This window comes from Tigriopus californicus, chromosome 12 (genome assembly GCF_007210705.1).
Source record: "Tigriopus californicus strain San Diego chromosome 12, Tcal_SD_v2.1, whole genome shotgun sequence".
NCBI classification, from domain to species: domain Eukaryota; kingdom Metazoa; phylum Arthropoda; class Copepoda; order Harpacticoida; family Harpacticidae; genus Tigriopus; species Tigriopus californicus.
In genome coordinates, this window is record NC_081451.1 from 13,622,931 (window position 1) to 13,638,996 (window position 16,066).

Sequence of the window (16,066 nt, forward strand, 5' to 3'; positions counted from 1 at the left end):
GAGTTGAAGAACTATTGGAACGGGAAGATTCTTGATAGGAAGTTTATTGCAAATGTATCCGATCCTGGCCCTGGCTTTGACTATTGATGATTTGCGATGGTTGGTGAAGGAGAGATGTGTTGAGAATGTGAAAACGACGTAATTAAAAGTATTGACGATTTCAATTGGACTATTGTTAATATGGAAGGAGGTGAGAGGCACGACCATTATGGATAACCATGGCCTTCATCTTGATGTTGTTGACTTGAAGGCCGTTCTCTTGGCAATAACCGTGAAGTGCATTGATGGCATTTTGCAATTCCACGGCTGAATTAGCTAAGAGAACTAGGTCGTCTGCGTATTGAAGATATTGAACCGGAAAATGGTTGATGGTGGGGCCTTGGTGTGTGAGGGCTTCGGGCAGGTCGGATACCTAAAGATTGAAAAGAATTGGCGATAGTGGATCCCCCAGCGGAAGGCCAATGGAAGTGAAGTAGCAGGGGGATAGGTCCTCACCAGAACGAATGGAGCATCTGAGTCCCGCATAGATGTTGGACAGCAGGACACAGATTGAACGCGGAACTCCCCACAGTTGGAGTTTGAGGAATAACCGCGTTTGGTCCACCCTGTCGGATGCTTCGGAGAAATCCACAAAGCATCCATACACTCTCCTCTTGTTGCTGATGTTGGAATGCACAATTTCGTAGAGGAGAGTAGCTGCCGTGGTGGTTTAGCGACTTCTCAATTCCTCTGGGGTGTGGTCTTTGGATAGGATAAACGGCTTGAGGGCGTCATTAACTCTAGCCTTAGAGCTTGGTTTGGCCACCGAATCTACTGGAGCTCGAGAAAGAGCTGGTATTGGGGGCTTGTGGATAGTGGCTATGGTCCCCAAAACAAGTTGCAAAGTGGCCTGGTAATATGAGTTAGCGTCCAAGATACCACGTTCATAAGCCTCAAAGTCCTCCAGGTGAATTTTCTGAAGGGTTTGAAGGGCACCCAACACTTTGTCAAGAGCTAATTTCAAATCACTTGACGCATTCTCTAGCTCACTGGTTGCCAGAGACGAAGGTTTGTCCACTACAAATGCACACAAACGCTGGGCGTTCTTCACCGCACGAGTCAGACGTGAAATCTACAGAAAGCATCCATACACTCTACTCTTATTGCTGATGTTGTGATGCACAATTTCATAGGGGAGAGTAGCTGCCGTGGTTTTTGCGCGGCTTCTCCGGAAACCGAATTGGAGCTCTGGGAGGAGATCCTTATGCTCGGCCAATCCGGAAAAGCGGGCAGCTAGTAGGGTGGACATCACCTTCAAGAAGGGGTTCTGCAGGGCGATGGTCCAATGGTTGTTTGGTATGTCCCTGGGCCCCTTCTTATGGATGAAGATGATGGCTGACTCCATCCACGGTGGTGGGAAGAAGGAAGAATGGAGGGCAAGGCTGAAAAGATCTTCAAGGAGTGGCTGGGCTTGGGTCCGGAGAAGTGAAAGTTGGAAAGGAGAGACCCCAGATGTTGAGGGGGCTTTACTCTTCATCTTTTTGAAGGCCACGTCCATCTCGGGTTCCGTGAAGGGCTGCAAAAGGGGATGGTGTTCTTCTGGGCAGCCCTGGACCTCCTCCACTACTGTTTCCGATGTTGATGCAAACAGTTCTTGACATTGGAGGAGGAATTTGAGGAGTGGAAGAGAAATTCACGGGAATCTCCAAGTTGGTGGCGGGCTTTTTGGCACGTTTGTACAAGCCCGCTATCCGGGACGAGGCTGATGAAGAGAGCAAGTTCTCCACTTCCAACCTTTGGTGGGCTGACTCAGCGCTCCTCAGAGACTTGTATTATGCAATTCTTGATATCGCATATTGCTCTCAAGTCTCCAGTGTTTGGCTCGTTTTGGCACTACGCAGTTTTTGGAGCATTTGACCCCTCAGCTCTTGGTGGTAGGGGCTGAACCACGGGGTCTTGAGTCCTCCTCTCCTCCTCTGCACGGAGGAGGACTCTTTAAATGCTTGCGAAATGCCTTGGGCCACTGCAGCTGGATTGCTCACAACCCCGGTGTTGATGGATAGCTACAGGGCCTCAAGTTGAGCCGCGCACTTCTACACATTGACCACGCACCTCCCATTTCGAGTCACGCCCAGATGATGGAAATTTCTGGGCATCTTGAAGGTGACTGAAATCGGGAGGTGATCAGAAACGGCCAGTGGATGGACGAAACTGGCCGGAGATGGAATATTTTTCTGATATGAAAATAAAAAAGTCAAGTATAGAGGCGTCCTGGGAGTAGGTAAGTGTTGGAACTCCCGGGTCGGAGAGCAGAGTGATTCTCCATTGGCTCAGGATCTGGGCGAGCTCGGAGAATTCACTCAAGTCAGGACGGATGTTGAAGTCACCACCAATGATGACTCTCTCTGGATTCTTCACCTTCTGTAGGATGGATGTGAGGTCCGGAGAAAGTCATCATTGGTTGTGTTTTTTGATATTCTGCTAATTTTGAACCCTGAGACTTAGAAGGGGACACCAAAAAGTGACAAGTTTTATTTAGGCAAAGATGTATTGTCAGGACTTGAACAAGGTTTTTTTACACAAAATTATAATTGCTGTCATCGCCAAAGAATGTTCATCTTGGGTGATCATGTAAATAAGACATTTTTTTGGCATCGTGCATCATATTTCAAAGAAGACATACGCAAGCGCTGCAATAAGTTGTTTATCCATAGAGATCAATTATTGAATCTATTTTGAAAATGTTTTGTTGTTTTTGAATTTTGGGATTTGGTTTACCTTAATTATGTGGGGAATTTTTTCGGAATACAATAAAACTAACCAAAGTATTAATGTTTATTTGAATATTACAGTGAAATTAACACACACTTACATTTACTTAAGGATTGGTACTTCGTCCTTATATATGCACAGAACATTTTAATCAATTTTTTGATTTGTGTTGGCCTATACAAAATATTTTTGTGTGCTAGAAGTCTGCTTACAAACAGATATTTGGCTAAATATCCCTTTGAATTGATAAGCAATTAGAATAAATCATTTTGCTTGTGACTAATGAGTTTATAGCTCATGTATGCTTATGTTTAGCTTTAGCAGTTTCTCTCTGATGTTATATTGAAGTATATTTAGTTTCGAATTGTTATGTGTAAAGTTCGTAGTGCTTTGGTTTAATTTTTATTGGTCCATAAAAGTCAGGATCAGACCAAGGTGCTGCTTGAACAACAAGCTCACCCAGTAGTTGAGAAGTGGACTGATTTGACCAATGTAGAGTTTGAAATAGTAAATCCTCTTGAAGTAGAGCAAGAAAAGACGGCTGTAGAGCAAACAGTCTGTCCTGTTTATCGGAATCAGCCTTGTCCTTAAGAAGGAAAACTCTGGCAGTTTGACCACCATAAATGATGCATAAAGCTTCTCAAGTTTGGCCTTGAGAAGTACAATAGGAAGGGGGGATGTTCGAAGGTGGATTGTCCTTTTTTCCATCCTTACATGTGCCGTCAATCCATGGGACTTAAGACGTGCTTCGACGTACGGTGTACCTCTGTCCACGTAGAAGAGACTCAAAGAAAGGTGAGAAATAGGTTAGCTCCATTCCATAGTTTTAGGATACCTAATCCGAAACAGATGTCTGCTCATACTCTTAAAAAGACAAAAGATAAGGTGCTCAACTTCAACCACACCAGCAAACATTTAGTCAAACCCAAAAGAGCTCTTTCGAAAATTTTAGGCAAGATAAAGGAAAAATTGTTTTGTGCTTTTTGGGACCCCAAAAAGAAATAACGTGTCTTCAGGTTTTTTCCAGGACAGGGAAAGCCAGAATGGAACGGCTGTTTAGGTAATCTAACACACAATCGGTTTTGGAAGAAAAGTAATAAGAATAAAAAGATATAGCACATAATCTTCATCGGGAAAGGTGCTTAATTTACCGTTCAAGGCTTCACTGTAGTCTCGCAAATCTGTGTGTTTATGTTTCTGTGTGTTCTGATATGTAGTAGAAGCAAGAACACATGTACACGAATATAGCTTGCTTATAAACTGTCCAACTGATTGAAGCCAATATTCAGTCCGCATACGCGAGCCAACCTGCTCTCTCACATCCCATCAAGATCTCCCGAGTTCTTCACCCAACCTTTGAGCATTTCCAGTAAGTTCCTCTTCTATTTGAGTTTTTGCTGATTTCTAATTTTGCCAGAAAAATTGCAGAAATAAGCTCCAACTTAGTTAAACCTAGATTTGCTCTACCTTAGTTGAACTTAGATTTGCTCTATCTTACCAGCTAGTTTGGGAAAACCTAAAAGTAAGCTAAAAAGAGCAAAGATTTAATGATGAGCTTAGGTCTCGTAAGGGTTTATCGAATTTCACACTAATACCAAAAATCGGGTTAGATTGACGATTCAAAGAGAAACTATTTTCATTATCCCACATTTTTCACACCTCTGGCAATTGAAATCAATATTTTGGTCCATGCCTTTCTTGTCTGCTCGTCATTGTGAGTATTGAACATTCTCGCCATAATCACGTAACAGAACGTCATGAACCCCTCGCCTTATCAGACTCCCATTTGGGCTCCAATTAGTTCAGCAGGTTTGCAAAAGGTCGAGCAGGTCCAAAGATGTTTTACCAGGAACATTGAGGATATGAGAGAGCTCTCGTACTGGGAAAGGTTAGAAAGGTTGGGATTGTACAGTATTCAGAGAAGGTACGAAAGGTATCTGATATTGTATGTTTTCAAAAGCAGTCATGACCTTTGTCCCAACCCAGGATTTAGGGTCAATTGTAGTGACTGCAGAGGCTTAATGTGCGTTTTGAGAGCACCTTTGAGTCCTGGAGAATCCAGGCTAGTTAAAACAATGAAGTCCAACTCTCTTCTTTCTCGGGCTCCTTCATTGTTCAATATGCTGCCCTCAAATATTCGTAGGGCTTTTGTAGGCGTTGATCCAGTAGCAGGGTTTAAGTCAGACTTGGACAAGTTTTTGATCACATAATTTGAACACATAATTTGATCACATATGATCACATAACAAAATGTCATGAACCCTTCGCCTTATCAGACCAAGGTTGGCCATAATGAAGGGGGAACATCTGATTTATCTCTTGCTAAAAAATTTCAATGGCATTTGTCTTTGGTTTTTCCCGGGCTTTTTTAACCGCTACAGGGAATGTATTCCCCAGTATTATTCAAATGAAAGGTTAAAATCGTCTATTTTTTACCTTTCAATTTTTATGCGATATTTGGTCCACCAACGACATGGAGTTGGCAGACCGAGCTAGTCCTTGAATTTAGGGTTGATCTGGAATGCTATCTAATTTTTTTTTGTCCAAGTCTGACTTGAAAGATGCAACCGGATCAACATGGCCTGCGTATTCCCTACGAATATTAGAGGGAAGCAAATTAAACAATGAAGGAGCCTGATGTTATATGATGTCCAATCTATAAACTGACCACCATGACCTCCTTCTATGGTGCTAATTGATAAAACGCGTTTCTAAGGAGAGTTTACTTGGAACGTGGTGGTAGGGCGGGAGGAAGACAATGTGGTGTTGCCTCTGATTCTTGAAACGAAATAAATGATGTATTCTACTTAAGAAAAACATTACATGGCGCGGTCGGCAAAAGACTACCCCTAGTGATGAGGGCTGACAAAATTTGAGAAGTGAGAGGGCCAAGTGATTCCGGGACTGGTGAGCAAGTACCAAATGCAACCTGCAATAGGTTCGGAACTATACGTGCCCCAAAACGACGCGAGCTCCGTAAGGGCCGTCGTTCTATCACTGGATCGCTAACTGTTGGTCCGCATTGGATTATAATTCCACACCACTCTCTCCTAACGTGAGCTCCCATAGGGCCGTTAGCTTGATTATCACAAGAAGGCATCTTTAAACCATGCATTCAAAATGGAGGAAATGATCAAGGCATTCCAAGCCCAGATGGACCGACTAATCAAAGATTCCCGCAGATGAGAGGACCGCCTCGTTCAGGATGCCAAGATGCGGGAGGATAGACTCCTGGAAATGATTGAGACGCAAGCAACTGACGAATCAGTAAGCTTGCGCTCCAATGGACAGAGTTTTCGTCCAATTTTCGTGGATCGACCTGTCCTCATGTCTACGGCTACAACTTCGAATTTTGCCACATGGAACAAAGGATGGGACAATTTCGCGCTTTGCCAACATTTGGCGAGGCAATCACGGGCTGTCCAAGTGGCAGCATTAAAGACATGCCTGGATGCGGATCTGCAAAGGTTTTTGATTCAAAAAACCATTGATGTGGATCCATCAGCAGATGTAGCGAACATAATCAAGGTGCTCTCCAAATACATTCGATCTCAGAGGAACCCATTACTCGACAGAATTGAATTCTACAAGGCATCTCAAGACGGTGGAGAAATGTTCGACAACTTCTTCACGAGGCTTAGGGAGATATTCTTGGCTTGCAACTTCGAATCGGACTCTACATGTTCAACTTGCCGAAATCGTGAGGACGACCTCATGCGTGATCGAATTGTATGTGGGATCATGAGCGACACTACAAGGCACCGCTTATTGGCCGAGCAAGACTTAACCCTTGAGAAGGCGGTTAAAATATGTCAAGCAGGGGGGCCTCCGCATCTCAGAAGAATCTCGTATCAAAGGAGCTTCAAGGTATGTCCACATATAAAAAGGGAAAGAACAAGTCAAAGCCTCTGATACAAATGAAGCAATGCAAAAACTGCGGCCGTAAGGCCCATGTTTCTTCGAATGAGTGCCCTGCACGTGACAAATCATGTCACCGTTGCGGAAAAGCAGGCCATTTCAGCCCTTGTTGCAAGGTGAAGGGTTCCCACAACAATAAAAATGAATCCAGAACGCCCAAGCACATGAGTGCAATTCAAGTGGCGCGCATTGAATATGGTGAATGTTTGCATCTCGAGACTAAAACTCGAGATGGAGAGTGGACTACAATTTCATGGATTCCGGACACCGGTAGTGACGTTGAAGCTATGGACTTGAAGACCTTCAAAAAAATGGGAGGAACCAGCCCAGAGCTTCTGAAGAATGGCGACATCATAAGGAACGTTTCCGGTGTCGATTTGCACATTTTGGGAGTTTGCCCTATATGGATTAGAGACGGGGACCATGAGTTGTCATCGACGTTGCACTTGTTCAGCGACATCTGTGGATGTTATTTGTCTCAATCGACGTTGAAAGAGCTCCTGTATCTTCCAAGGGACGGGCCTAAGAGTAAAATGCTTGCCAACATTGTTGACACAAATATTAGTCCGGGGCAGGTCAAGTCGAATTTCGTTGAGGTTTTCGCTGATGTTTTTAATGAAGAAAAACTAAAGCCGATTAAGGGTCGTCCCATGAAGATCCAGCTTGTGGACGGTGCGATACCTTTCCAGTTGCGAACGGCCAGGCGAATCCCAATTTGCGACGAAGATCAAATAAAAAGTCAATTATTGAACATGGTGGACGAGGAGATAATCGAGTTTGTTACCGAACCTAGTGAATGGTGTCATCCTATTGTGATCTTTAACAAGAAGGACTCGACCGAGCTACTGATGACAGTCGATTTGACGAAGCTAAATTCTCAAGTGAAGGGACCCGTTCATCCCATGCGTAGCCCAAAAGATACCATATCAAGCATGTACGGCCAAGGCGGATGTACGGGCATGGTTGGGGCTAGGTTCTTCACAAAGTTCGATTGCCGACACGGTTATTGGCAAGTGGCTCTTGACGAAGAGTCCAGGTTCCTTACCACTTTCATTACACCATTTGGAAGATATCGTTATCTCCGGGCTCCACAAGGATTCATTGCAGCCGGTGATGAGTTCAATTTGAGGACTGACCAAGCCTTTGAAGGTATCCCACGACTGGCTAAGGTGGTTGACGATCTCTTGGTATTCGATGATGATTTTAACACGCATATGGAGCACGTCCGTCAGGTGTTGGAACGAGCTCGTACCCATGGGATAACGTTTTACATCAAGAAGTTTGAATTTGGGAAATCCGAGGTTCCATTTTGTGAGTACATCGTGGGTCGTGATGGATGGAAAATCGATGCCACCAAAACGAAAGCTTTGAGTGAATTCCCTGTACCTGAAAGTCAAACTGACCTTCGATCTTTTTTTGGATTGGTCAACCAATTCGCCGATTTTAGCACTGATGTTGCTGGCGAGGCCGAACCGTTACGCGATTTGCTCAAGGAAAAGCACGTGTTCAATTGGGAAGTGGGCCATAATGTCGCTTTCTAGAAGGTGAAGAAAGCGCTCGTGTCTCTCCCCACTTTGGCCTATTTCGACTTTCATGCCAAAACCAAACTTGAAACGGACGCTTCTCGTACGCGAGGACTTGGGTTTGCCCTCCTCCAAGAACATGACGGTGCGTGGAGGCTAGTACAATGCGGAAGTAGGTTTTTGAGCAGGGTGGAATCCCGGTATGCCATGATAAAATTGGAATTATTGGCTGCTGTGTGGGCCATAAAAAATGTCATGTTTTTCTTTCCGGCTTGAAATTCGATCTGATCGTCGATCATAAACCTCTCATCCCTATCTTAAGTAATTACACCTTAGACAAAGTGGATAACCCACGTCTGGTTCGGCTTTTGCTGAAAATTCAAGGTTATCAATTCATCACTTCATGGAAAAAAGGCAAGGACACCATGTGATTGCCGATGCGTTATCAAGATCACCAGTGGATCAACCGGTGTCGGAAGATCAGTACGGTGAAGATTTCTTCGCTCCTTGCACAGTTTGCACCATCGTTTGCAACGAAAGTGGCTTACCGGACCTGAAGATGACTCGTCTGAGGACCAAGTTGAACATAGATCCGGAATCTCAAGCCTTGAAGCAAATCATTGTGAATGGATTTCCCGATTCAAAATCGGAACTACCCGAGATTCTTCGACCTTTTTGGTGTGTTCGTGAAAACCTCCGACTCATCGATGATCTAATTCTCAATGGCGAACGATTGGTGATTCCCAAGAGTCTCAGGAAGAGCGTACTTCACGATCTTCATGCCTCTCACCAAGGTCAAGAAAGAACTAAGAGACGTGCTCGCCAAACAGTTTATTGGCCGGGTCTCAACAATGAAGTCGACAATTTGGTTTGAACTTGTGAGCAATGTCGCCTTTATCAAGTATCGCAGGTGAAAGAACCGATGTTATCGGACATGATTCCTGATTTCCCGTTTCAAGTGACAAGCGTTGACCTATTCGAACATTGTGGATTTCAATATATGGTTTACGTCAATCGACTCTCTGGTTGGCCATGTATGGATCCATTGGGCAAAACTGTTAACTCCTCGGATGTTATAAGATTCTTACGTCAGAAATTGCCCGATTTAGGAGTTCCTCGCAAACTTGTTAGTGATGGTGGACCACAATTCTCATCGCGAAAGTTTCGAAATTTTTGTGAGAAGTGGAACATTGCTCACGAAATGTCTAGCCCCCATTACCCTCAAAGCAATGGACATGCTGAAAATGCTGTGAAAACAGTTAAACGTTTGCTGAAGAAAACAACATCTAATGGAAATGTGGATTGTGATGCATTCCAGAGGGCGATGTTAGAATGGAGAAACACCCCGAGGTCCGATGGGAAAAGTCCCGCCATGATACTCTATGGAAGACCATTAGATTCATTCGTCTTTGCTTATCGCAATTATTTTGCCCCAAATTGGAAAACTATTGCCAATCAGATGGATACTCAATCCCAAGATGGAAAGACAACCAATGAGGATTACTACAACAAGAGTGCTCGAAGCTTACGACCTCTTCGCATTGGCGAGTATGTCGACATTCAAGACTACCGATCAAAGCTTTGGAATTTGAGTGGTCGTGTAGTTTCGATTGGAAAACGTCGGGATTACTATATTCGCACAGCTAGTGGAAGGGTATATTGGAGGAACAGGCGATTTCTTCGACCACGTGTTTCTCCAATTGAGCCAAATGTCGTGGTTACAAATAATTCATTCCAACCTGATTCACCTAGTCCTGAAATAAAATCTATCATCGTTCCTCGCCGAAGTTCTCGAGTAAAGACTACAGTGCAACGTATGAATATTCCTGATTTTTCGTTGAAAAGCTATGATTGATTTTATCTAGTATTTTTGTGCTTAAAAAGGGAGGTGATGTGATATGATGTCCAATCTATGAACTGACCACCATGACCTCCTTCTATGGTGCTAATTGATAAAACGCGTTTCTAAGGAGAGTTGACTTGGAACGTGGTGGTAGGGCGGGAGGAAGACAATGTGTGTGTTGCCTCTGATTCTTGAAACGAAATAAATGATGTATTCTACTTAAGAGAAACATTACAAAGCCCGAGAAAGAAGAGAAGTGGACTTGGGGAACACCTGATTTGACATCATGAATGTCACTAAGGAATCCCTTAGATTCAACAAGTTTGGACTTCATGATCTTCTCAAACACCTTTGCAATATTCGAAGTGAGAGAAATCGGCATATAATTACTGGGGAGCGATTTATCTCACCTTTAAAGATGGGAACAACATGAGCTAATTTTAGTGAAGATGGAACTTGCCCTTGATCCAAGGTGCAACGCATCAAGTACGAGAAAACAGGAGCAAGAACCAGAGAGCATCGAGAGTCTCAAGTCCTTGATGGCCTCTAATGCATCTTGATCTGTGACAACAAGATCATCTAAAAGCTCAACTTGACTAACCTTGTCAATCTCAACAGACTCATCTTCATAGCAATGAGCTCCAAGCATGTAAGCCATCTACATTGCTAATGGCTTCCCCATCAACCTCATAAGGCCCAACAGAGTGTTTCATTTCTCTCTTAGAGTTCGCATAAGAGAAAAATGCCTTCGGATTCGACCTGACCTCCTGAACCACCTTACTCTCAATTTGTAAGTGGTCATATTCCATGGAGGCCTTAATCTTACCCTGAACTACGTCCAACTTTTTTGGGAGACTACCCCCAATTACTGGATTCGAAGTGCTCTTCTGCCTTTTTGCTTGTTTGCAACTCTTTTTGAGCAAAGTCTTCCTCCATTTTTGGAATTTTTGTCCGTGTCCCACCCTTGGAAACACCTTCAGAGATTGCTAGACTGGGGCAAACTTCTTCAAAAACTGAAACTAATCTAGCAATGGGTGTATCTATGGACAATTCCAGTTCATGTTTGAACTTGAACTTAGCCAGACCGACCTTTTTGGCCGGTCTTATACCAAAGCACGCCGGCTTTTGAGTTATGTTCGACTCTGTCTCGAGAACATGATGATCTGACGGATTACTAGGCGTCACATGGACATACCGGAGCAAATAAGGGTCATTGGAAAAGACCAAATCTAGAACGTTATTCGCCCTGGTGGCTACACCAACATGCTGTGAGAAATTGCACAAGATCGCAAATTCTTCCAGCTTTTCAAACAACTGAGATGCCGATTTCGAATTGGGACTAGCCTCCCACTCTACAACGCTAGCCGGAAAATTAAAGGCTGATCCAACTCATTTCCATTGAATTGGAGAGCTGACATAAAAGAGCTTACTGAACAAGAAGGGGGCCTATACATTGTTACAATAGACAGATCAAGCCCTCGGATATGACAAACTAAGACCTCTACTTCTCCATTCGACATTTGTACACGACTAATTTGCAAATCATTCCTAACATATAGGCATACACCCCCATGTGGGAATATGGGATTATCAGGGCGTATCCTATCACAACGAACTAAGTTGAAACCAACTATGGTTAGTTCTTCATCTAAGACCCCTGGCCGAAGCCAGATTTCTGTTATAGAGATGAAGGAAATCTCTCTCTCAACGGCTAGTTCTTCTAAGATCTTAACTTTGGTGCTGTCTTTTTTAGAAATCAGACAATGCACGTCCAAATATGGCCCTTTACGGGCCTCTCTTTCGACGGACCAAGTTCACAAGATCTTGGACCATCCTTTGCAACCGTAAAAAATCCCTCTTATCAACAAAGCTATGTTCTACTGAAGGCAAAGCATGAGCTAATGGGGATTGCTTTTTTGGCTATATTTGATACATTATTTTGGGAAAACAAATGTCTCCCCTCCCACCAAAATCACGCAAAAAAATGTTCTTGACATAAAATTACATTAATGTATTTTGGCCTATGCAATGACAATCAAGGTAAAGTCTATTGTGAACGTCCAGTACGGAGCGAGAGGCAAGTACCAAGTAAAATCCAAATCCCAAAATGCAATACATAGACGAATTATAACTTTTCATTTTAATAGTGCTGCGGCTTAGATTTCCCGTAGCGGTTTGAAAAATCCTTGAAAAAACAAAAAGAAAATATAACGATTGAAAAACAAACCAATTCTGACGAATCTGAACTTCGAGTCTGGCCAATTTCTCCAAATTCACTCGTTTATACATTGCTAATCCGTTTCGTTTTCCAACTTTCTTTCATTTCAGAATCATCAAGATGATTGCAACGACATGCCTTTTGGTCATTTTATTGATTTTAAACCATGGACAAAGTGGTAACTCCCATGTCGTCACCTTTCGTCAAGCAACTGACTCGTTTAAGATTGATTCAAAAAGTTGTAAGTGAAATTCCGTTGATATAGCTACGATATTGCCAAAAGTAATGGTGTGATTCAGTGACCAGTCGGTTCCAGGTGACATTGGTTTTTTTCAAATTTAATTTGTCACATTTATTTGGATTTTTATTTGGATTCCCGTCCAAATGGGTCGGAACAGTTCAGAGTCCAATTGTCAAAGGATACAAAGGAAATCATTGATCAATGTAGCTGAGCCACAATTTGAACTCATTGCTGTCATTGAAAGTTAATTATTACTTCTTCGACCAACTTTGGCCGCCTTTGTTTAACTTCATTGTTTAACATAACGTTTGGCCTCAGCCAAGGATCCAAAGCTATAATCGGTGTCTGACATCAACTCGGATATGTTGATGGGACAAGCTAAGAGATAGGTGTAAGGTGTAAGATATAGGTGTAAGATAGGCGGTAACTCCAGTTTGGCCATGTTCACAAGGGTTGAGTTGCCAACTGCGCCATGGAAGATGTTCGAAGGCTAGTCCCTTTTATACTTGAAGACACGAGACATGATGATGAGAACTTGCGACTTGCGTATATATTTCGTATATACATAAAACCGGATTCTGTCCATCTGTGTATTGTTGATCAGTTGAGGGTATCGATATGAGAGGCAAGGTTTAGAGTCGGGTAGTACGGATATCAGAAGGGATTGAAATGATACAACATCGGCGTGTATTACTACAAATTAAAGAACCAAGGGGGAGGAATCGCTGCCTTTTTAAAAACATAAAGAATCAGGAGAAACGTGAAAGGGAACAAATTTATGCTCAAGTTATTCACAAGTTTGTGTCTCTTTTTAGACATCAGGGATGCTTAATTGATGATTACCAAAGGCTAAAAGTGTTGATATCGCAAACGAAGAATGAAGTGTATCCGTCAATTTTCATGGAACTAAAGATCAATGGCCGGTTATTGATTTTTTTTTGTCTTTTTGAACATTTTCCAGTCTCCGTCGGCGAAATCAATGATCGTTTGGAATTCGATGAGCGTTCCGGAATAATGGAAACGATGATAAATGTGCCACAATGTCCCGGACGTGGCAATAAATATTTTCCCATTACCGTCCAGAATCCGAGTGGATGTTATGTTTTCCAGACAACGGGATTTAACATGAATGGATATCCGAATAGAGGGGGATCTTTTTTTCGTTCTTCATACTTTTGCGGTTACATGATTGAGGTACTTTGTTGTTGTTTCAAAGTTTTTGCTTGCACACTTGGTTTTAAAAGAGGGCTCTTAGATTTGAGCGAATAGGATAATGTCCAAATGAAAATTGGGCCCACGATTAAAATGTTGGTTTGTGATGGCTTTGTTGTCAAATTTCCCCGTAGATTTTTTTATTCAAACCAATTAATTTTGAAGGTTTTATTTTTTTTAGCCAATTGCAATTCCTGCCAATGTTTTGAGCTCAGAATAATGGTCTCCGTTTGGAAAGATTGATAGTAAATGCGTAGATCTAAAGCACTCGCATGTTCAGACCATTTTGAAACTCTGTGCGGATGGAGAGCACATGAGATTACATTCCCTAAATAAATTTACGCTCATTTATTCATTGTTTTCCTCTTTTGCTTCCAATTTAATTATGTCATTTCAGTTTGGGGCTACTGTAAGTGGAACGGTGACCGTTAAAGAAAAAGATTTCCAGTTCCAAGAACCGAACAGTTCTGGAAGATGCGATGATTTTTTATTAATTTCTGGTGTGAGCGATCAACAGCAAGAAAACGACAATAGTGACTCCGATGACCGAGATATGCGCTATGATGTCGTGCAATATTGTGGCACGATTACAGGAGACAAGATCCGCGATTTCTCTAACTCTGAACTTTTCATTGAATTATCCGCCGACGACACAGAGAACGGCAACGGAGCCGAGATTGTTATTTGTATTGATTAAAAGAGTTGGGGGTCAAAAACCCGATTCTGTGTCTTTGCCACTTTATGAACTATGAAGTGATTATTGGTTTATTGGGTTTTCTTTTATGTTGACCGACTTCATAGTTTCGAAAATGCATTAAATAAATCCTTGGAAGGTCCTGTTTGGTATTCACGTGAGCGAGCTTTCTGTAAAAATAAAGCACAGAGAATCATCTCAAGAACACAATTTCAGCCTATTTGGTCTTTTGGTCTTGTTCAAAACTAAAGATGACCAAGGAGTTGGGATTCGTTTTAAAAGGCTCATCGAAAGAATGCACCATTTATAAACTACATTTATAGCACAATAAGCAAGATTCTTTCACTCAAAGCCGGTGACAGACTTGTATCGATTACTCTATAAATGTAAGTAAGAGCAATTACGTGAACCTGGGTTTGAAATGCTCCCAACTACAATTGCCCCTAATGTTTTCGGTGCAATTTCATTGAATTTGAAATTAAAGTCAGGGATGATGTGGGACGTTTTCACTTCAATTTGTATCTGCTTGTGGCCATTCCAGCTTCCTTTAATCAGCGTATCCCCCACAAAGAGTTCTTTGTTAACTTCAGACTTTGATAGAGCAAAGGGGGTTATTGATGCTAATAGTTCTTCATCACTAGCATAATATTGAACATTGAGAAATCTCAAAGGTGAAGTCCCAGGGCCACCTCGGAGGTTACACTTCCACACCATACCACCATAGGTTCGCTTATATTCAAGACGATTTCCAAATTGGCCATTGACGTCAATTTCTTGTTTGGTGATCACCCGTACAGTATTCTTGAGCCCACCGGCTTGTCCGATCATAATGACGTCTGAGGACATCAAACCGAGGTCAGTAATTATGAACTCCCCAACAATCTTAGGAGTAGGACGCTAAAATGGTTCAGAGCACTCAAAATCGAGAACAAGGGGCATCAGTAGACCCTTATTTCCCCAATGGTCAACCGAATTTTCCGTCAAGCTATATTGTCTGGGCAGCCTTTGTGCCCCTTCAACAGCTTGCACATATGATTTTGGGGGCGATCGGATCATATTTGATTGATCCGGGTCTACTGGGATAGAACTGGACACTTTCTGGCTTGGGGAGAAAGCGGGGACGATGTCCCGTCCTTTGGAACTAACACAATAGTACTTTTTGGGTGTCGAATTTCACAGAAAGATATTTTTTTCACGGAGAGATCTTTCCGTATGCTCATGCCAGTTTCCCAGGTGACGATTTATGTACTGGTCTGAAGGTTTTTTCCTTCTAGCCCGTAGTACGATGCAAAAAGGATTCTAATTGTGATTGATTCTCAAACGGCTACAAAAATGTCGTGTTGTAGTAACATTTTGGGACCAAATTATTGACTGGAACATGTAAAACTTCGACCTTGAAAATGACGATTTTCGATCAGTTTGAATTTCTCGCCTTTTTACTTTGACAGTTATTGCTCTGATTGCTCCTTCGACTTTTCTTACCCGCAATTTCAACCAATGACAAACCTTGTTTACATTTTGCTCGCATTTTGTGACGTAAGGCTGCTGTATCCCAATTGGAATTCGTTTACATAGACCTATCACGTTTTCTTTTCCTCTTCTACATACAAAATGCTAAAAGTCATTTGCCAACGTTTTACAGACCTTGTTTTGAAGTTTTCTCGCC

At 42.5% G+C, this 16,066-nt stretch overlaps 1 protein-coding gene across 1 annotated transcript; it reads left to right on the plus strand.

Moving 5' to 3' along the window:
• The first annotated feature begins 3,776 nt into the window (after positions 1-3,776).
• LOC131891613 (uncharacterized) lies at positions 3,777-14,542 on the plus strand. The gene is made up of 4 exons (XM_059241233.1): positions 3,777-4,120; positions 12,364-12,494; positions 13,456-13,688; positions 14,104-14,542. Exons 2-4 carry the CDS (start codon positions 12,374-12,376, stop codon positions 14,401-14,403), a joined length of 654 nt encoding a protein of 217 aa, XP_059097216.1. The 5' UTR covers positions 3,777-4,120; positions 12,364-12,373; the 3' UTR covers positions 14,404-14,542.
• Positions 14,543-16,066: the final 1,524 nt, after the last annotated feature.

Excerpts from the sequence above, each read along its gene's own strand:
- LOC131891613 (XM_059241233.1), top strand. The coding sequence starts at position 12,374 with ATGATTGCAACGACATGCCTTTTGGTCATTTTATTGATTTTAAACCAT. Across the intron at positions 12,495-13,455 it reads TAAGATTGATTCAAAAAGTT|TCTCCGTCGGCGAAATCAAT; the intron begins GTAAGTGAAATT and ends AACATTTTCCAG. Across the intron at positions 13,689-14,103 it reads TTTGCGGTTACATGATTGAG|TTTGGGGCTACTGTAAGTGG; the intron begins GTACTTTGTTGT and ends ATGTCATTTCAG.